The sequence below is a fragment of the Vulpes lagopus genome, chromosome 7 (assembly GCF_018345385.1).
Source record: "Vulpes lagopus strain Blue_001 chromosome 7, ASM1834538v1, whole genome shotgun sequence".
Taxonomy (NCBI): domain Eukaryota; kingdom Metazoa; phylum Chordata; class Mammalia; order Carnivora; family Canidae; genus Vulpes; species Vulpes lagopus.
Window position 1 is genome coordinate 12,390,797 of NC_054830.1, and position 21,893 is coordinate 12,412,689.

General features: G+C 57.4%; 1 protein-coding gene across 9 annotated transcripts in view; it reads right to left on the minus strand.

The window, feature by feature from the left end:
* Nucleotides 1-21,893, minus strand: part of CPAMD8 (C3 and PZP like alpha-2-macroglobulin domain containing 8) — a 76,478-nt gene that overhangs the window by 1,629 nt on the left and 52,956 nt on the right. For 4 of the 9 annotated variants that reach the window (XM_041763976.1, XM_041763980.1, XM_041763981.1 and 1 more), the window contains 16 exons: nt 21,598-21,774; nt 16,981-17,062; nt 13,522-13,678; nt 13,313-13,387; nt 10,117-10,282; nt 9,117-9,203; nt 8,903-9,039; nt 8,338-8,493; nt 8,179-8,241; nt 7,292-7,476; nt 5,565-5,652; nt 4,653-4,727; nt 3,947-4,052; nt 3,748-3,858; nt 2,251-2,460; nt 1,465-1,588 (listed from right to left, as the gene is read on the minus strand). In XM_041763976.1, coding sequence (XP_041619910.1) covers nt 1,465-1,588; nt 2,251-2,460; nt 3,748-3,858; nt 3,947-4,052; nt 4,653-4,727; nt 5,565-5,652; nt 7,292-7,476; nt 8,179-8,241; nt 8,338-8,493; nt 8,903-9,039; nt 9,117-9,203; nt 10,117-10,282; nt 13,313-13,387; nt 13,522-13,678; nt 16,981-17,062; nt 21,598-21,774 — 1,999 coding nt within the window. Of the gene's footprint in view, nt 1-1,464; nt 1,589-2,250; nt 2,461-2,571; nt 2,628-3,642; nt 3,859-3,946; nt 4,053-4,652; nt 4,728-5,564; nt 5,653-7,291; nt 7,545-8,178; nt 8,242-8,337; nt 8,494-8,902; nt 9,040-9,116; nt 9,204-10,116; nt 10,283-13,312; nt 13,388-13,521; nt 13,679-16,980; nt 17,063-21,597; nt 21,775-21,893 lie in introns of those variants that run through there. The other 5 variants (XM_041763979.1, XM_041763978.1, XM_041763977.1 and 2 more) reach the window with 5 other exon arrangements.

A 21,893-nucleotide genomic window follows, 5' to 3' on the forward strand; every position in this document is an offset into this window, starting at 1 on the left:
CTGAAAAGGGATATATATGGTGATCCCTGGAGTGGAATCGAAATGGAATCCTGAAAAAAATATTCAATAGAGGCAAAAGGAGCCACGGAGGACAAAACAGAACAAATTCTGAAACCAGAGCCGTAAGCCCAGCTCTACCAATAATTATATTAAGCGCACACGGACTGAGAGCCCTAGTGCCTGACTGGAGGATGCGGCCCTGAGCCTCCGGGACTTTGGTGGGCACTGGTGGAAGCATTCCCACTGGGTGTGCCAAAACCCTGCCTTTGCCACAGACATGTGTCGGGGAGACCCCGCCAAGGCAGGCAGGACCTAGGGGGACACAGTCTGAGGCCTGACAGTGCAGCCAGCCCCAGGAGCTGGCACGTACCTGAGCTGATAAACTCAACCCATTGCTTAAACCTCTTGAGTTTGCTGTAATTTAGAAAAGTTCGCCTCCTCCAGGAAGTCTGCCCGGCAGCCATTCCCCAGCCTCACCCCACAGGGCTCTCTGGTCTCCCACCCACTTCCCCTTCCCTTCCCTGGAGTGACAAAGATTCTCTGATCAAAAGCCACTCAGGCTCCTCTTTTTCGACTAGGTCTCCACTTCTGGGCTTTGGGGTTCATTCATCTGAGCGCTGTCCAATTACAGCAAGAGCCCTGCTACGTCGGCTTAGGCTGGAATCCCTCACTCCATACCTGGTCACCCTCCATACCCAGTCAGCTCCCTCCTCCCCACCAGCCCTGGGGCATTGTCTGACACCCTGGCTTGCCTTTTGGGAGGGATGCTGTTAGGTGGGGTCAGTCAGAACTCTCCCTTCATCCCTGATGTTTCCGGTCAGTAATTCTTTGTTCATGGACCCCACGCTGGTCCTTGACTATAAATCTCCATTCTTTCTTGTAGCATTCAGAACTGGGTCCTGGCTTCCTCTCCACTGTAAGGCCCCACCACATGGTCCTGCTACTGGTCTCCAGTGCCCCTTCCCTTGAACAAAGTCTTCCTTGCCATCTTAACAAGCATCGTGAATGATTTCTTTAACAGGGTCCCAAGGCACCCCATGGACAGGTCTGTCCTGGGGTTGCGTCCTCGGGAAGGCTCAGCCTTACTGCCCTCCTACAGGCTGTTCTCTGATGTATGTTGGATGGACAGTGGGGGATGGGGTCAGGAGAGAATGGATCCCTGCAGGAGGCCACCTGCCTAGGCCCTGGAAGACTGGAGCCTGCACCCCCCTGGCCACTGTGCCCTTGGTAAGGACTCAGCTTGGGTCTGGCCTCTGGGACCCCAGCTCTCCCTGGATACAGATAGTGCATCTCCCTATCCTCTTCATCACCACCTCCTCCTCCTCCTCCCCCTCCTCCCCATCACCTTGTCTCTTTCCTACCTAGTTTCTGGAAACCTGCAGGCTGACCCATCTATTGGTCACTCCCACTTCCTGTCAGGTGCAGGGCCAGTAGGGGGAGGGAATTGAGGGGCTTGGCTCTCACCTGTCCTCTGCCTCCCCCTCCAAGTCCATCACCTCATGGCCATGGCTGGCTGCCAGGTGCCCAGAGTCCGGGGGCACTGGGTCATAGTCGTAACTGTATGACGCAGAGGCCGGTGTCAGCTGCTCTGGAAGGAAGGGGGGCTCAGTCGGTAGGAGGGCACTGGAGGGGGACCATCTGGATGGCAGATAGCCCAGAGAGACCATAAAGAGGAGATCTATGGCCCAGAGCAACAGGCAGGAGGTGAGAGATTACAAGGGTGGGGGAAGGGGACACAGAGCTCAGAGATGTGTAGTCCCAGAAAGGCACAAACTTGGGCTGGGGATGGGGAGAGACTCAGGCAGGACTGAGGAGATGCAGAAACCCCAATGCAAGGAACCAGAAACGGGGAGGACACAAGGCCTAAGGAACAGAGCGTGACAGTCCTGAGTCCAAAGACAGAGAGTCAGAGATGAGAGATTCAGGGGCCACTTCTGTTAGGATCAGGGAGAAACAGGGAATGGAGGACTGCGACAGTCAGGGAGTGGGGGGAGAGGAGGGGAGAGGAGAGGAGAGGAGACGGAGTGACACTAGACAGGAGGGAGAAGGTGACAGGGAAGAGAAGGTGATGGGAGGAGGAGGTGGTGCGAGGTGGAGGATGAAGGTGATGGGAGGAGGTGATGGGGCAGAGGAGGTGGGGATGGGGAGGAGGAGGGGGTGATGGAGAGGAGGAGGATGTGATAAAGAAGAGAGGGATGCACTATTTGTATCCAGGGAGAGCTGGGGTCCCAGACCCAGCTGGGTCCTCACCGAGGGCACAGCGGCCAGGGGGTGCAGGCTCCAATCTCACGCGGCCTAGGCAGGCGGCTTCCTGCAGGTGGCAGGCGCTGGTGTAGACGACACCGTTGGAGCCGCACACTGGGTCCCCGCGGGCGCTACAGTCCCCGGCGCAGCCACAGCGCAAAATCTTCGCCCCCTCCTCTGGGGCGGCCGCAGGACCTCGCTCGCCCGGGGACCACCCTGAGGGCGAGGTGAAGTCGGCAGGGTCTCCGGAACCCCAATCCCCACCTGGCCCGCGCTTCCCACCAGGCCTGGAGTGGAGGAAAAGTCCCTGGGGGCGGGGACTACTACCTTCGACAGGGTGGCGACTGGTCGACAGTTACTGGGAGTCCCTGAGCCCTGACCTGCTGGAATTTCATGCAAGTATTTGCCCACTACTTGCAAAAACAACTGAAGTTATCAACCAAAGCAATCTAAACCTATTGCAAGTACGTTTGAAAAATAAAAAGGTTTTGAAGGATCTCCACAGCCCCACCCAGCCCTTTGCTATGGCCACCCTCGGAGCTCATGACCAGGGCCCTGCAGTCCCTACACCTCTGGTTTGTGGACGCAGGAAGGGGCACCACGGGTTCTGCTCTGGGTGCCCTCACCCCGATCGGCCCCGCCCTCTCCTCATCTCACTTTCACGCCTCTAGGCCCCGCCCCCGCACTGCCCGCCCACAGCCCCTCGGCCCCGCCCCTCTCGCTCGGCCCCGCCCCTCTTCGGTGCCCGCCCACAGACCCTCGGCCCCGCCCCATCCCGCTGCGCGCCCACACCTCGCCCGGCCCCGCCCCCTTCGGTGCCCGCCCACAGCCCCTCGGCCCCGCCCCTCTCGCTCGGCCCCGCCCCTCTTCGGTGCCTGCCCACAGCCCGCTCGGCCCCTCCCCCTTCTGTGCCCGCCCACAGCCCGCTCGGCCCCTCCCCTTCTGTGCCCGCCCACAGCCCGCTCGGCCCCTCCCCCTTCGGTGCCCGCCCACAGCTAGCTCGGCCCCGCCCTCCTCTCGCTCGGCCCTGCCCCTCTTTGGTGCCCGCCCACAGCCCCTCGGCCCCTCCCCCTTCGGTGCCCGCCCACAGCCCGCTCGGCCCCGCCCCTCTCGCTCGGCCCCGCCCCTCTTCGGTGCCCGCCCACAGCCCCTCGGCCCCGCCCCTCTCGCTCGGCCCCGCCCCCTTCGGTGCCCGCCCACCGCCCCTCGGCCCCTCCCCCTTCGGTGCCCGCCCACAGCCCGCTCGGCCCCGCCCCTCTTCGGTGCCCGCCCACAGCCCCTCGGCCCCGCCCCCTTCGGTGCCCGCCCACAGCCCCTCGGCCCCGCCCCCTTCGGTGCCCGCCCACACCCTGCCCGGCCCTGTCCCCAGAATGAGCCAGCTTGTCCTCCTTCCTTTACCCAGCTGTCCTCTGCCTGGAGACCCCGCTCCCCCGCTCGCACCTGAGCTCCAGAAGGGCGGTCGGGGTGGCTGGGGGTAGGGGAGGCAGCAGCCCGCGCACTCACCGGGCCCCTGAGCCGGGGCGCGCTCCACCTCGTTGCACGCGGGCCCTGCGCACAGCTCCCGGGCAAGCGGACTGCGCGAGCTGACGTTATAGAACCGCGTGGCTTCGAAGGCTGCGGGACGAGGTAGGGGAGGAGTGACCAACTGATGGGGTGACAAGGTGAGGAACTGAGCTGAGGGTGCGGGTGGGCGCGGGCCTACCAGGCTCGTAGTAGTCGTACACAGAGACGGGCAGCGCAGACGTCCTGCCCACAACATGCTCACGCAGCGCGCGGAACCGCACGCAGGTCAGGCACCGGCTGGGGATCTGTGGGGTTAGCAGACGGGCTCAGGCCTGGCTGGGGCCACTAGGTTCAGGGATGAGCGACAGCCCCTACTATGCCTCAAAGCATGTGCCCAGAACTGGCTGATTTTCAGGGTGCCCAGGAGGCGTGAAAAACAGAAACTTGATTCCACTTAGTTGTGTGGGTCCTTCCAGTCTACGTGTTAGAACACCTGGTCTTTCACTCCTCACTCCCACCCTCCCCTCCCCCAGCCCCTGGCAACCACAAGCCTGCTCTGTGTGTCTCTATGGATTCACCTGTTCTGGACTTTTCATACACATGGGATTATGCGCTAGGAAGCCTTTTGTGTCCGGTGTTCAGGTTCATCCACACATCAGTGCTACACTCCTTTTTATGCCTGAATACTGTTCCATCCCCTCCCAATGTTTTCCACCCAAGTGAGCTGGCTGGGGCGCAAAGCCACCAGCTGTACCGGCTCTGCCTGGATTTATTCTCTGTTTCTTTTTCACCATATGAGATGGTTGCAGGAACCACACTGGGCCATGACAGCTCCGCCATCACCAACACGACTGCTGCAGAAGCCTCCACCCCTGTGCCCAGCCCCACCCCAGTGACAGTAGTACCTCATCAAAGTAGAAGAGGACTCTGCGTCCAGCCACCTCGTACCTCTTCAGTGTGAAATGCTTGTCAAAGAGCAGCTGGCAAGGAAGCCAGAGGTCAGGGTCCATCCACCCAGCACCTCTGTCCCCAGTGCTTGCTTCCTCCCCAGTCTCTGTGGGGCTGACACTGGTCAGGTTCGGAAGGAAACCAAGGCCCCAGAGGCTGGCGGCTTGCCTGTGGCCCTCCAGCAAGTCCCCACGGGTCAGTGCTACCCAGGCCCTGCCAGCCCACCCAGCACCCGGGACAGGGTATGCGAGGCTGGTTACAGCTACCCTGAGCTCCCACCTTCCCTCCCCTTCCCTTCCTGTAGCCTCCCTCCATCTGGCCCTGGCCCTAGGCTAGGCCTCCCTGTGACATCCGAGGTCCCCAGCTGAGCCCTGCCACCTGCTTTTACCTTACCTGCAAGGTTCAGCTGCCATCCAGCCTGGGACTTCATAGTTTTTGAAACATAAACCCAAGGCCTCTGTACTGGTCTTTCTTACCCTGGTGCTCTGCGCCACCTCCCTGGTCACCTCCACCCCCCAGGACCGGCCTGCCTTTCCTTCTCTCTTCTCCCCACACTGCAGACCTCCTCCTGCCTTGGGCAAGACCACACCCACCACATGGAGCGGGTCTCTCTTGAGTTTGGGGGTAGTGACAAGTTTCTGGAGAACCAGGGCTGAGGGTACCCTCTGGCACCCCACCTTGTCCCTAAAGCACATCCATGTTTGCTGACTCCCTCCTCCCCCACCAGCCCCCCAGCAGGTGACCAGCCCCAAGGCATCAACTTTGCCTAATAAAAAAAAAAAAAATTATAAAGGGCAGGGAATTTGCAACCCGGACAGGGCAGTCCGCTGGAGACCCCACCTGGCTCCTGCCTGCCGGCGCCACCTCACCTGCTCCAGGCTCTCGATGTCCACCCGGAAGCCAGAGAGCAGAGGCACCTCCAGGACGGCCATATTGGAGGACCCTGCATGCAGCCACCTTTCAACGAGAGGAGAGACAGGCCCTCGAGCTCAAGCCCTGTGGTGGAACTCATGGCCCCCTGTGACATGCACAGTCCCGGCGGCTGAAGTCCTGGGGGAGCCCGCCCCGGGTCTGGCTGGGTGGCACCTCTGTACACACAGCTGGCCGGGTCATCGGTCGGCCCATTTCACAGCTGAGACTCTAAGACCCGAAAGAGAGGGCTTGGCCGAGGGTTCTGGGCCTGACCCAGGTCTACTGACTCTGGGTCGTGCTTGCCCCAAACCCCATGCTATGTCCCCAGCACAGGAAGCAGCTCCATGGGGGCCACGGGAGCCCAAGTGACTGGGCATCTCTAGCCAGCCCTAGTTTCCCCTTCTATGACATGAGGTAGGCATGACTGGCCTCCGGGGCCTGCTACATGACAGGCCCTCCCAGTGCCAGGTGCTGGTGACAAAGGAGGGTGGCTGACATTCACAGAGGAGCCTGCAGACTGTGGGCCCGAGGGCCTGTGGTGGCCACAGCCCCTGGGGAGGCTTCCGGTGGGGCTGTGGCCTGAGCAAGCCCATATCTGGATGGCACATCCTGATTCTTTCTGACACAGCTGAGAGCGGAACAGATGTCTCCAGCAGGCCTGATGGGGCCAGAGAGTTGGGGCCAGCCAGGCTGCTTCCTGCTGCCACTACCCCAGTTGAAGGCAGGTTGAGGGTCACGGTAGAGGAGGGCGGCCCAGGCAGCTCCAATGGGCTTGGGAGGCCATGACAACCATCCACCTTTGGGCTCCCAAATCACCATGGCAACAAGCATCCTCTGCGGGCAGCTGCCTGTGCCCCCCTGGGGACCCTCTGTGGCCTGGTCCCGGGGTCACTGTCAAAGAACCAAGAGGCCTGGATCTGGTGCATCAGGCAGGGACCACACCACCTGGGCCACCTGCCTCACCTGCCACTGGGGTCTGCTGCATCCATCTGGAAGCTTCCATCTCCCTCCTCATTTCAAAAACCATCTGCAGTGTAAGTGCCTGACAGCAAGCATCTGATTGCAAAAGCATCCATTTCAAGGATATCCATCTTAGATACACAGATTGCCAGCTGTGTGACATGGCTACAGAGAAACAGCTAGACAAGGAGCCAGGCGCCCCCACACATGGGAGTTCCCCTTTTAGGAAGCCCTGGGTAACCAAGATAAAGGACCTGCTTTTCCCTTCCTGCTCCTTAATTCCTGCTCTTATCTTTTAAAATGTGCCAATAAGAATGGACTAGCCAAACCCTAGGCCCCCCCTCTCTGGCCCAGTAAAAGGCAAAACCCCACACACCTCCAGACTTTCTACCTGTGACCTCGCTGTGTGGCCCTGGGCATGCCCGGTAACCTCCAGGGCCAGTGAGTAACACGAACCTCGTTCTTCAAAGTTCCCTGACGGTTGCTGCCGAGATCTCTTGCGACCATAACAAGAAGCACAGGGGCCGGTGCAGCCACAGCCTCGGGAAATGCAGCAGGGGTCTCAGGAGTGCCCCGGGCATCCCGGCCTGATCGCATCACAATCCAGAGGCTCAGAATGACGCAAAACACCATCCCTGAGCACCTGCCCAACGTCCTGTCCTGGTCCTGAGAGGCCGTCCTCCTTGGATGTGGCCCTCCTCGGCCAGCAGGGAGGTGGCCTTACCTGGTGCACACCTCCAGGGTGACCTGGTACTCCTGCTGATGCTGGTCGGCCGCTGGGTCATCGTCATCAGCGGAGGCGGCGGGAGCCGGGGTCCGCCGCTGCTTGGCCTCAGGCTCCTGGAGGCTCACGGACAGCTGGAAGGCCGGTTTGGCCACCGGGTCTGGCACATGGTAGGTGACATCGATCTGGGGGGTGTGGGAGGGCCGAGGCTTAGGGAACCTGGGGTTGGGGCAGGGGCGAGGCAGCGGCTTGGCTAGAACGATGACAAAAGTGACGTCAATGACGGACGTGGGGACTACCATTACATCATTCAATCCTGCAGCCACCCAAGCGAGTGCAGGTACGACTGTCACCCCCTTTGCATGCAGGTCAGGCCCAGGCCCCACTGCCTCCAGGCCACTCCCACCGATCCACCGTGTTGTCTGGGCTCCCGTTTTACACCTGGGGAAGCTGAGGCTTCCAGGGTCTCCAGGCAGACTTGCGCTCTGACCACAAGACGAGCCTGCCCCGGCCCTGAGTGTGGCTAAAGCCGGGGCTGGGTGACCAAGGGGCTGCAGGGAGAGCCAGGCTGAGTCCAGACAGCAGCAGGGAGAAGAAACAGGAGGCACTGAGCCAACTCCGGGGGTGGGCGAGGGCATCTGCTTATGGTCAGAGACCACTGGATTGAGAGTCAAACATTTTCTTGGTGGTGGTGGGGGTGCCCATACCAGAGAGGAGGCACAGCCACGTGCCCTGGGCAGGCTGGGCTGCATTACGCGGTCAGAGAGTCTGCCCCAGGGGCTCTCTCAGCCTGCCCCCCCGCTGAGCTGGGAGCCTCCAGCCTGCCCCTCGAGGCGTCCCCAGGTTCCAGAAGCCCCAGTGAGCTCCTGACAGCCCTACAGCCCCACCTGCATCAGGCAGCAGCCTTCACCCTTGGCGCTCACGAACAGCCCCGTGGGGAGGCTGGGGATCTGAAAGAGAGAAGACACCATGATGCCCTCTGCAGACGCACAAGGGTGGGTGGGCAGCAGGGAGGGTCCCCCAGCCCCTGGTCCAGGAATACACACCGCTGCTGTCTGCAGAACCTTCTGGTTGGCCCTGTGCAATTCGAAAGTCTCCTGGTAGTCCAAGTTGGTGGAAGCCAGGGAGACAGTGAGGTTGATGCTGCCAGCATAGGACAGGATGGCATACTCTGCCAAGGCCTGCAGAGCCACGCACGTGTCCTGGGGACAGGCGACGAGGTGCTGTCAGCCCCAGGGACAGGTCAGCCGCCAGTCTCCCTGCCCCCATCTTAGGAGGCTTGGCCCCAGTGGGGGGGCACCATGGACCCTCTCTGAAGGCCAGAGACCCATGGGGCTGGAATGGAGAGCCAATCTGGGACAGACATCCGTGTACCATCCGTGTACTGGGGGCTCCGGCAACAAGCAGGCATCTCCACAGAGGCAGACGCTGGGTCCTTGTCCCAGAGCCAGATGCATCTGCCCTTAGGCTTCCCTTGGGTCCCATATCACCAAGGGGCTGCCCCAGGAGGTGAAGCATGCAGTTGCTTTCTGGCAAACTCTGAGCCCTGAGCCTGGACCTCAGTGACCCCACTGGGACCTGAACCCCTTCCTCTGGCCCTGCTCAACTCACTTGAGTAGAGGAGAAGCCTCCGAGTGCATTCCGCTGCTGGGACAGCCACTTCACCACGGGCAGGGCTGTGGCCACATCACCCAGGAGGGTGTACGTCAGCAGGGCATAGGCCGTCATTTCCACCTCGGCCGAGACCACTGCAATGGACAAGGCTGGTTGGGGCTCTTTCAATGCTGGGACCCAGCACCCAGCACCCAAAGCCGGTAGCCAGTACCTGACTGAGAGACCCCATCACTGAAGCTCAGGAATGCATCCTTGTCTACGTCCCGGGAACCCGTCAGGCTCCAGTGGGTGACCCCATCTGTAGGGCCAGGACAGGTCAGGGGCCACAAGCCAATCAAGTGCGTGACCTGGCCTCCCGTGGTTGAGTAGCAGGGCCTATGGTCTCAAGAAGACACATTGTGGGGGAGGAAGTGACCCCAAATTAGGAGGATGTCAGGGGCAGAGGGCCAGGGCAAGGGGCCTTGGGGCTATCTTCCCATCTATAGGTACATGACAGACCCAGTCCCTCCTGCACCCCTGGCCTCCCTCCTGACGGGTGTTGATGAGCTGTCCCCACTCAGGACCGAGGAAGCTACTTGCTAATTGCAAAGCCTCCAAGGATTCTGAGCTCACGTGAGGGATAAAAGGCCCTCAGACCACAGAGAAAGCGGGCCTCCTGCCCAAGATCTCAAGCAGGTACTCCTACACCCTGTCAGCCAATTGAGTGGTTTTAGAATTTTGCTTAATGTTTCTTTGTTTTTCCTTCATCTTAGCAATGAAAACATTCTTCAGGTGACATCATAAGCCAAGAAGCTTCTGGGGAAGGTGGGGAGCAGGGAGTGGGATGAAGGCCAGGAGTGGGGTGGGGAGGGGGCTCAGTCGGAGAAGTCTCTGCCATGGGGGCTCCCCAAACCCAGTGGATAGTCACTCTGTCCACGGGGAGACCCACATACTGAAGATGGAAAGGGCTTCGCAGGGCTTACCCAGTGATGGAAGGCGTGGGGGCCCTGGGGTGGGGTTTGCTAGCCCCTATTTCACAGGGCAGAAAAATGACCCTCGGGCTCAAGCCACTTCATCAAATGGAGCCAGTAGGAGATACAACAGCAAATAACAAAACAGAGTGAGCAAAGGGTGCCTCTTAGCGTCACGCATGTGTCCAAGAGCTGTGTACTGGGGTGCACTGCGGGTCGGCCCCACAGTGGCCTCAGGGGTGGCAGGTGGGGGCCCCCTACCCTGCGTGATGGCCAGGCTGCGGAGCTTCCGCAGCGCTGCGGGGGCTGCCGGGCTGCGGAGCAGGGTCAGTGCGTAGGTAGTCAGGGCGCTGCTGTAGGGGTCCGCGGCCAGGGGCGCACTGGACTCCAGGAAGTGCCTCGCTCTGGCAATGGCGCTTCTCTCCTCCTGCAGGATGGGGTGGGGAGTGGAGCCCTGGGAGGCTGTTCTGTCCCCCCCCCACCTGCCCACCCACAGATTCTCCTAGGGAGAGCACTGGATGGCTCACAGACTCTCATTTTGCCTCCCTCTGGGAAAGACTCCCTCTGGGGGCTCCCACGGCCTGCAGACCTGGCTTTCAAAACCCCCACCCCCTTTCTTTAGGCTGGTGTCAACTCTTTCCGAATGAAGTCTGAGCTCAGCAGATCAACTCAGACTAGTTCTAGGGGGAAGTAGGCAGAGCTCTGACCACTCTGTCCCACCCACCCCATCTGGCTTCTGAGACCCCCTGCCCAGGCCCACCTCATGTTCCAGTCCTCGCCTCTATTGTTGCCTCCTCCAGGAAGTCCACCAGCCCTGATCACACATCCCCCACCAACCCAATGTGAGCCACTGGGAGGACAGAAACGGAGTCCACTGTCCAGTGACAGCTTATTTCAGAGAAGCGGCCCAATAATATTGGTTAAGTGAGAAAAATGAGTGATTAGAAGCATTAATGAATTTAGCAAATGAGCAATGGTGTCCCTGTCAGCACCGACAGAACCATGGTGTTAAGATAACCCTGCTATAGCAATTGCTAAGGTCTCAGAAAGAATGTTCTCCTCAAGCTTTCCATCTTCCACTGAGGACAAAGTATGGAAACTGCCCGTAGCATGTGGTGTTGAGAGGTACCGTGTGCCTCCCTGGGGCCGGTGCCAGGCCCGACAGCAGGTTCACTGGACCCCGGGCCTGGCCCACACAAGCCCAGCCCAACACCTCGCAGTCAGGATAAGGTCCTCAGAAGAAGAGCGGACACAGAGATGCAGGCACAAGGCCATGTAGAGACCAGAGTGACAGCCATAAGACTAGACATGCCTGGAGCCCCCAGGAGCTGAAGAGGCCTGGCCTGGAAGCATCTTGCCTTCCAGCCTTCAGAGCTCTAAGCCTTGCCGACACCTTGACTTCAGACTTCTGGCCTCCAGAACTGTGAGAGAAGGAGCGCCTGGCACTGGTTATGGCAGCCCCGGACACGAATCCAGGGGTCATCACTTAGCCCAGGATGTAGGGACCTTCCAATGCTTCACTGAACAAAGAAGACACACGTGGCCCAGCTCTAAACGCGTCATAGTGTCAGAATGACCTGGATGTCCATTTAGCCGAGATAGCCCAGAGGATGGGGGCGAGGCTCGCCTCAGGAAGGCTCAGGGTCCTGGGCCCCTGAATCTCAGAGATGCAGGCACCCACTAGACCTATGTCCTAGGACCCCCCTCAGACCCGGGCCAACCAGGACAGTCAGATATTCTGGGAGGCAGGGAGGATGCGTTTGCCATGGCTGTGGGACAAAGTACCACTGAGTGAGCGGCTTAGAAAGTAGAAATGTCTCACCGGAGGCTGAGATCAAGGTGTGGGTGGCATGGGCTCCTTCCGAGGGCCCTGAGGGAAGGGTCTGTTCCAGGCCTCCCTCCTGGGCCTATAGCTGGCTGTCTTCTTCTTGTGTCTCCACAGCATCTTCCCTGTGTGTGTGTGTTTCCAAATGCCCCCTTTTTAAGGACATCAGTCACACTGAATTAGGACCCATCCTAATGGCCTCATTTTAACTTGATTATTTCTATTTTATTATTTTATTTTATTTTTATTTATTTATTTATTTTATTTTATTTTATTTTAGATTTTACTTATTTATTCATGAGAAAGGCAGAGACATAGGTACAGGGAGAAGCAGGCTCCCCGGAGGACCCTGGGATCACACCCTGAGCTAAAGGCAGACGCTCAACCACTGAGGCACCCAGGTGTCCCTTGATAACCTCTGTAAAGGCCCTATCTACATATATAATCACATTCTGAGGTCTTGGGGTGCTTTGGAACAGATGTCGGTGCCCCCCACCACAATATGCCGAAGCCCTAACCCCAATGTGAGGACATTGCCAGGTGGGGCCTTTGGGCTGTGATTAGCTGTAGGTGAGGTCTTGGGGGTGAAGCCCCCACATGGGATCAGGGGTCTTTCCACAAAGAAGAGAGCCTTAAACTTGCTTCCCCCCCCCCCCCCCGCCCACACACACACGCACAAGGGAAAGGCCACGTGTGGACCTAGCAGGAAGGTGGCTGCCGATGAGCCAGGAAGAGAGTCCTCACCAAGAACTGAATCAAACAGAACCTGGCCTTGGATGTCTCAGTTTCTAGAACCATAGGAAGTAAATGTCTGTTGTTTCAGCCACCCAGACTGGTATTTTGTGACAGTGGCCAAAGCTGGCCTGAGCTAAGACGGGTTAAGGATTTAAGGATATGAATTTTAGGGAGACAATTCAGCCCTTTGACACAGGGCAAGGGGCCCTCTAGGCAAAGTGTGCGGGACATGAAGGATCTTAGGATCCTACACAACCCTTGACCCAGAGGTCAAATCCGATTTGGGAGGCCAAGAATTCTGAGAAGTGCCATAACTCACGATTCATCATCAGAGGGTGTAGAACTGAACACAGATGTTAGGAATGGTGGGGTCCTTGCCCGCAGGGCTGAGATCCACCATGGACACCCTCACAGCAGGGAACGTGCTATCCCTACTCCTGTTTCACAGAAGTAACAATGACTCCTCGGTGCCCCAGGGATACCTCCACCTCCACTGGCTCCAGTACCAACTGTAAATGAAGGTTCTAGACCCTTCCCCCAAAAAAACTTTCACAAGTTTTTGTATAGGTCTCCCTGAAGCGAGCCCACAGGTCACCAGCCAGGAAACTGATCTGTCCCCAAATGACCCCCCCCCAAACAGGGACCGGGGGATCAGGGAGTCCTGGGAGGTCCCGTTCTCAGGATCCAGCTCCCTCATGCCACTCCCCCCTCAATTATCACAGGACCTCTCAATCCTCTGCTCAGACTCCAGGAAGATGGACATCCTGGGATCACCGAAAAGCATGAGAAAGAGTGGAAGGAGGGCTTCGAGGGGAAAAAAAAAAGCCTGCCGGAGGATGGCCAGCCTGGCCTGCGGGGAAAGCTGCCCACCCGCTCCCCCAGCCGCCCTGTGCTCACCTCGGAGGCCATGCCCGTCTCCAGGAGCGCAGCCACCACATAGGCCGTCAGCGGGACGGTGCCGTGGATCCCACCCTGCAAGAGGACTCTCGAGCGTCACCCTGAGCCAGAGGGGACAGCCCTCGACCCCCTACTGGCCCCAGACAGCAGCACTGGGGAGTAGGCAGAGCAGGGCTAAGGTGCCAGAAGGGGGCCGAGAGGCCACTCACCTGGATGTCCTTGTTCAGAATCCTGCCCACGGCCGGGAAGGAGCCATCCGCCCGCTGCTGCCGGACGATCCAGCCCTTGGCAGCCTCCAGCTCCTGTGGGTCGATGAAGATGAAGCTGCGCGCCTGGGCAAAGGACTTCAGGACAAAGGCCGTGAGCCTGAAATAAGATGAGGTAGGGGCTGGGGGCACCGTGGGCTGGGGGCAGTTGTGCAGAGGTCATCACCTCCTGAGCACCCCCTGAGGAACTGTGCATGCTCCCTGCATGCGCCGCCCCGACCCAGAGTCTCTGCTTCCTCACCTGTGACATGGGAGGGGTCATGTGAGTGCTCCAGGGAAGGGGGTGGGCACCAAGCTGGGCCCAACGACAGAGACCAGCCTCCCTGCCCATGTCTGGTGTTAATGCCCCTTCACAGCCAATCCCCAAGGGGGACCCCCAGCCTTGCAGAGAGATCTCCCATCTCTCTCAGGAACCTGCAGGTGTCTTAGATGCTTGGACTCCTCTGTGGCCCTGGCCAGCCACCGTTAGGGACATTTCAGTCCCTGGGCCTGGGATGACTTTTGAACAGGCACATGAAGTGATGCTGGGAGCAGCTGTTGCAATTCTGTCGCCACGATGAGAGCAGCCACTGTGCTGAGAGAGCCCACAGGGACCAAAGGAGAGAACCAGGGGGGCTCCTGATGCATGGTGGGCTGCCAGACTGGCCAGCCCTCTAGCCCCCCCGCCCCCAGCCCTATGGTATGAACTGACATTTAGAATTGCCTTTCAGGCCAGATTTCTGTTGCTTGCAGCCGAAAACATTCCACCAAGCCACTAGCCTCAGTTACCCCACCCAGGCGCTGGACATGTCATGTTTCTGTCCCATGTACACAGGACGGGGTCCCACTTGTCTCTCCACGCTCTGCCCACATGTCTCTCCCCAGAGGAAGCCTCTTGGGCCCCCTCACTCCGGGATGGGCGTCTCTGGACTCCCAGGACCCCCAACCGGCCTCCCCACAGCCCATCTCAGTTGTCACATCCTTGGCTTTGCAGCCTGTGCCTTGTCCACCCCGCCCCCCTTCCTGCTGCATCACCATGCATTGGAGTGAGAGTTGATGGGACCCAGGGATGAATAACAGGGTGAAAAATCAATGCAGGAGAACCAACGGATAGAAAGCAGAGAGCCAGGACACCTAGGTGGCTAGGTGGTTGAGCATCTGCCTTCGGCTCAGGTGGTGATCCTGGGGTCCTGGGATCGAGTCCCACATCGGGCTCCCTGCAGGGAGCCTGCTTCTCCCTCTGCCTATGTCTCTCATGAATAAATAAATAAATAAATAAAATCTTTAAAAAAAAAAAAAGAAAGAAAGCAGGAAGCCAAGAGGGACAAGCCGCAGGATGGAGGAGCAGGTCCCTCTCTTCAAAATCAAGGGGCTTCCCAGGCAGCTACCGTCCAAACGGCAGAAACCAAGTGTCGGTGACAACATGGAGACACGGGAGTGTCCCTGTGCACTGTCGCCGAGAATGTAAACTGGTGCTGCAGCTATAAAAACACAGTTGGGCAGTTCCTGGAAAAATCTGGGGCCGAGCTCCCGTGGGCTCCAGTGATTCCACATCGGGGACTACCCCCTTGGGAAATGGAAGCAGCATCTTGAAGACGTATTTGTACACCTGTATTCGCAGCAGCTCTGTCACCGCAGCTAACACATGGGATGACACAGTGTCTAGGCTGATGAAGAGATTAACAAAACGGGGTGCTTCACATGCTGGGATGTCATTCAGCCTTAGGAGGGAAAAACTCTGACCCTGCTACACACACAGCACACGCAGACCTGGAGGACACTTTGAGCCATGAAAAAGGACAACATGATGATCGCACTCACGAGAGGTCCCGGAAGTCACCAAATTCACAGGGACAGAAGCTAGGATGGGGGTCCAAGGGGGCCGGGGGAGAGGAGTTAATGTAATGTAACAGATACAGAATTTCAGATTTACAAGATTAAAAAGAGTTCCGGGGATGGATGGTGGTGACCGCTGCACAGCAGCGTGAATGTACTAAATGCCACTGAACTGGATGGTGAAGATGATACATCTTATGGTTTATTTGGTTTTTTGTTTTTTTTTTAAGATTTTATCTACTCATTTGAGACACGAGGGATAGCAAGAGAGAACACTGAGCAGGGAGGAGAAGGAAAAGCAGGCCTTCCGCTGAGCAGGGAGCCTGACCTGGGGTTTGATCCCAGGACCCTGAGGTCATGACCTGAGCCCAAGGCAAATGCTCAACTGACTGAGCCACCCAGGTGTCCCGATAAATTTTATGTTATGCGTACTTTACTACAATAAAAAAAAAAAAGTTAAGAGGAAGAAAATCAAGGCTCTTTTAAAGGGGAATTGTCAAAATGTGAAATAGCCTATAACCTCAAGCCTGCATATACCTATCCCAGGAGTCCACTCATCCCGGTCCCTCTCCCTCCCTGACTCCCCAAACCCATCTTTTCTCCTGCCTTTAGGGCACCTGCGTCAGCCAGGCCATGCTCTGGCTCCCATCTCCCAGGCCTGCCCCTGCCCCGAGGCCGGCTCTGCACAGTTGCAGCAAAGGGAGTTCCAAACACCGCGAGTTCCAAACAGCAGGGACGCAGGGCCAAGATGGGATGCGGTGCCCATGTGCTGGGCATGGTGGGATTTGCACCCTCTCTCTGGGCTGGTCAGCCCTCTGGAACCAAGGGAGCAACACTCTACAGTTCGGGGCTCAGCCAGCTGTGTCACTGCTCCCCCGGGCCTGGCACTGCTGCTGGGCAGTGGACACTGTCAGCTTCAAGACAGGAAGGGCAGTTTTCATACCCACAGCTGCTGCAGGTGCTGCTGGGATGGAGCTCAGGGAGAGAAACCCCATCTGGAGACAGGAGTTGGGGTGCCCCCACAATCTCTGTTAGCCCAAAAGTAGAGATGGCAAATCCACAGCCACACAAACCGCCTTGCTCTGAGGATCCCAGGGAATAAGACCGAAGGGGCGCATAGCCCTACCTTTGGCCCTCCCTGCCCTGGTTGCCCCAAAAGCCAAAGGGAGCCGCTTGCAAGGGAAACCAGACCCCAGGCTGCTCTGCCCACATACTCCCCCGACCTCAGCCTCCAGGCGGTGGTCCGGCCTCTCCCAGTCCATCCCCTCCTACTCAGGGTGACCCCCGTTTCTGGGTCCAGTGGGCTCTGAAGAGGCCCAGAGCAGCCAGGACCTGCTTCCGAGAGCCTGGAGAGCTAGCACGGTGGCAACAAGAGCAGAAGGAGTAACTATGAGAAATAGTCACTCTCACAGCCACACTCCCATCGCCGCCCCCAGGGCCCAGCAGAGCCTGTCTCCAATTCCCAACCAGGCCCTTGGTCACCCTGGGCATCAGGCCCCGAGCGTCCTAGCCATGCGTGCTGCACGTGAGGCTGTGGCTTTCGGTGGGAGCGTCCCCACGGCCATGCACCCCAGGGTGGGGACTCACCACATGCTCCCCGATGCATCCCGCTCCCCGAATGCACTGTAGGAGCCATCCCGGTGCCTGTAGGTCAGCTGCCGCTGGTAGCCTGTGGGGCAAGTGGAGGGGTCAGCGTCCCGATGAACAGCTGGGAGCCGGCCTGGGAGCATCCCTTGGACCCCCACCTGCTGCAGTACTCACATCTGGGGTTGACGAAACCACCCCACCCCTGAATCTGGAGACCCTGAAACAGCTCCACGCTGTGGGGCTGACTGAAACCTCTCATTTCCTGACATCACCGCTGTCACTCCTGGTCATACACAGGCCCTCAGTCATGCCCGGGTGATCAGTGATATGCACCATCTCGAGGCAGCACCCTCTGTCCCCAGGGGTGGGGACTACTCCACGAGAGTGTGGCTTGCTCAGAGAACAGAAGGCTCCAGAAGAGCCAGAGCAGAAGAGCAGAGGGGCAGGGGAGGGAGGGGAGGCAGCCACTCGGGCCACACTGGGTGTTTGGTCTTACTATGAGGGCAGGAGGGGGCATGGGCTATGAAGGGACATATGCAGTGGGTGGTCTGTAGGGTCCGGAGAGGAGGCAGGGAGACCGGGAGGTGGGCACCGTCCAGGCAACCAACGACAATGGGCCTGGAGCAGATAGATGGTGGTGACAGGTGGGGAGGGTTTCTGTGGCAGAGCTGCTTAGCTGAGCCAGTCTAATGGAAAGATCTAGAGGACCCAAAGGTTTGCAGCTTATTCGCTGGAAGGAATAAGCTGCCCCCGGAGGTGGCAAAAGCAGCAGAAGGAGCTCTGCGCCGGGTGGGCTGTGACCCCCCAGATTCATGTCCACCTAGAACCTCAAAATGGGACCTTATGGGAAATAAGGGTCTTTGCAGTTGTAATCATGCTCCAGACCTCCAGATGAGATCATCCTGGAATAAGGTGGGACCCAAATCCAATGGCCAGTGCCCTTAGAAGAAAAGAGAAACAGAAGTAGACACAGACCCAAGAGAAAGTCCTATGAAGGCAGAGGCAGGGAACGGGGAGTGCGTCTACAAGCCGAGGAACGCCTGGGGCCCCAGAATTCGGCCAGGAGGGAGGCACGGACAGAGTCCCTCAGAGCCTCCAGACAGAACCAAGCCTGGTGAACCCTGGTTTTGGACTTCTGGCCTCCAGAGCTGTGAGCGAACCCAGTCCTGTTGTTCTAAGTCACTTGGTTTGTGGTACAGGCATTCTTTGGAAAGAGCGTGGGTACGGGTCAAGGTCAGCTTACCAATAAATTGTGCCAAACAAATGTTTTGGTTTTTCAGTATATTGAAAGTTATGCTTACGCTATACTGGAGTCTATTATATCTAAAATAACAGCCTACACACCTTACCTTATTAATTTTAAAATATTAGGGCTAAAAAATGCTAACCATTATCTGAGCTTTCAGGGAATCATCATCTTTTTGCTGGTGGAGGGTCCTGCCACCACGTGCTGGCTGCTGACACAGCAGGGTGGTGGCCACTGACGCCTGGGGTGGCCGTGGCCACTCCTTAAAATAAGACAATGATGAAGTTTGCCACATTGATGGGCTCTTCTTTTCATGCCCAATTTCTCCGTAGCACGCGACACTGCTTGATAGCATTTTACCCACAGTAGGATCTTTTTCAAAATTGGAGTCAATCCTTTCAAACCCTGCTGCTGCTTTATCAACCCAGTTTATGTGATACCCTAAATCCTTGGTGGTCATTTCAACAATCTTTACAGCCTCTTCACCAAGGGTAGATTCCAGATCAAGAAACCATGTCCTTGGGATCCCTGGGTGGCCAGTGGTTTGGCGCCTGCCTTCGGCCCAGGGCATGATCCTGGAGTCCCGGGATTGAGTCCCACATCAGGGTCCCTGCATGGAGCCTGCTTCTCACTCTGCCTGTGTCTCTGCCTCTCTCTTTGTGTCTCTCATGAATAAATAAAATCTTAAAAAAAGAAAAAGAAACCATGTCCTTTGCTCCTCCATAAGATGCAACCCCTCATTCGTTCAAGTTGTAGCATGAGATCGCAGCAATTTGAACATAATAATCATTTAAGAGTTTGAAATTTTGCAGAGGTTACCAAAACGTGACACAGAAACATGAGGTGAGCAAATGCTGTTGGGGAAATGGAGCTGATAGGCTTGCTTAATGCAGGGCTGCCACAGGTCTTCAATTTGGAAAAAACGTCCTGTCTGCAAAGCGCACTCTAAGGAGCCATGCCTACACCTGTGACAGCGGCCCCAGGAAGCAAACACCAGCAAATTTGGCAGAAAACCGGGGCAGGGGGCTTGATTTGAAGCTTGTAGAGTCTGAAATGCCTACTGGCTGAAGGTCATAGGGTCTGGCTGTTCAGGGGAGCTCCCGGCCGCCATTTAGCACTAGGGGTCATCAGCCTTGGGGTGGCATTCAAGGCCCGACCCCCACAATGTGTTCAGCGACCTGAGAGTCCCTGGCCACAGACCCAATAGGCTCAGGATTCCCGGCAGTCTCTGGTCAGCCTTTATCAGGCCAGATTTTCGGCCCCCCAGCAAGCCCTGACTTTCCCTTTCCATCCGAAAGTCTCATGTTCACCATGAGCTCTGGCACTTTCCTTTTTCCTGAGAAGGAATGGCTCTGGATCATCAGGCCTGCTTCTGGAGGTCTTGTACAGAAACACAGGCACTGTGGGAACCTTGACAGGCCAGGAGGCAGGAACCCCAGGCTGGCCTCAGGAATCAAGGTGCTTACCTGCCTCAGTTTCCCCCATCTGAGAAGGATCTGACATTACCTCAGCTGGGCACATGCGAGCCCTTCTTGAAGGCAGAAATTTCCAAGGTTGCGCCTGTAGGTTCTTCTCTCACTCTGGCTGGGACCTGGTGCCCTGGCTGACCAATCCAATCCAGGGGAGCCTGGGATCTCGGAATCCCCCACCACTCACCCCTGCATGGTCTCAGGCTGGCTGCTTCTGGAGTCTCACTTTGCTCATGTGGGAAATGAGGACCATTATAATCTGGAGGTTGCTGGGAGGTGCACGTACCTGCCCGCGGTGAATGCCAGCTTCACAGCTGGGTCAAGCCTTCCCCTTCCTCCCTTTCACCCCAGCTCCAGCCCAAGGCCAGAAGCACACATCAGAAGACCTCAGGACCTTGGCATCAGCTGACTTAACTCCCCTGCTACACAGATAGGAAACTGAGGCATTTCCTGAGGTCCTACCTAAGGACACACAGCAGGTGCCTACGACAGAGGTGAGGCTCCAGCCTCCCCCGTGCCCCTCCTGTGGGGCCAAGACATGCAGAGGGGGCAGGTCAGGCTACTCAGGTCCTACCTCTATAGGTAGGGCTGTATTCTCTCTACACATGGGGTTGTACCCTATCCTAAGGGTCTGATTCCTGGTGATAGAAGATATTTAGCGGTGCATGATCTCTGAGGCTGTTCAGTGCTGTCTTATTTATTTCTGAAGATGTTCAGTGCTGTACTGTTTATTTCTCTTTTTTTAAGATTTTATTTATTCATAGACACAGAGAGAGAGAGGCAGAGACACAGGGAGAGGGAGAAGCAGGCTCCACACAGGGAGCCCGATGTGGGACTTGATCCCAGGTCTCTAGGATCACACCCCAGGCTGCAGGTGGCATCAAACCACTGTGCCACTGAGGCTTCCCTGTATTGTTTAATTCTGAAGATATTCAATGCTGCGTTATTTAGGGGAAAAGACTGGAAATACCCCTGGCACATCCAAGAGGAGAGTTTATTTAGTACATTGTATTCCGTAAATGTCATGGACAAAGAGCGTAGACTCGAAAATGATTAATGAGCACATCCAGAGATCCAGCAATTTGACTTCTGGACACCCAGCCCATAGAAATTCACCAAGTACCCGGACAAGATGACTCAGGGCAGCACGTATCTCAAAGCCCTAACGTGAAGCTGTTCCAGCTCCCATCATCGGACACGCTGCCCCTGGTCCCACCGCGAAGCAGTGAGGGCCAACAGGACCACGGCTCTGCACAGCCCTGGGGGAACAAATCACACAGCGTGTGGCTGGGACACTCTATAGAATGACAGGTTACAAGACACCAAGGGCGACGATGCTAACCCGTGCTGCTGGAAAGCAGGAGTGTAAATGTGGAGCCAACACGGATGGGGAGACTATAGAGAGTTATTTTGCTTTTCTAAATATTTTTATAATGCTATTACATTGCTCTTCTTGTTTAAAAAATCTACATTAAAATTTTTTAAAGATTTTATTTATTTGAGAGAGAGAGAATGAAAGAGCACAAGCAGGGGAGGGGCAGAGGGAGATGGAGAAGCAGATTCTGCTGAGCAAGAACCCCACTTCAAGGTTTGATCCCAGGACCCCAAGATCATGACTTGAGCCGAAAGCAGATGTGTAACCGACTGAGCCACCGAGGCACCCCCCGAGAATCTACACTTTTAAAAGACACCATTCCTCTCCCCATAGCTGATTCCCAGCATTCAGTGCCTTGTCCTAACAGGTGCAGACACCAGGCTCCTGCTGACAGTGACCAGATGGGGCCACCCCGTGTGGCCTCTTTCACCCACTTTGGTACCCCCCTCCTCATCTGCTATGCCAGGCATGTGGGCTGCTTCCCTCTCCATGCCCTCCACCTGGGCAGTCTCCCCCCACTCCAGTACCTTGTACCAGGTAGTCCGTGGTCTCTTGCTCCACCTCGGAGCTGAGCTGCCGGGTTTTCTGAAGATACTTCAGGACAAAGATGTTGGGTGCAAAGTGGATCATGTTTTGCTCTCCGCAGCCAAAGGGCAGCCGCAGGAGGTTGCTGAGGTGGTTCAGGGTAGGCCCCATGACGTCTCCTGGTGGGAGGAAAAGAGAGCTGGGCTGTGGGCTGGCCTCCACCAGTACCCTGGCTGTCCTAGGGATAGCTTCCCCAGGGTGGCCTATGGCCTAACACTGGCCACCCACCCTCTGACTG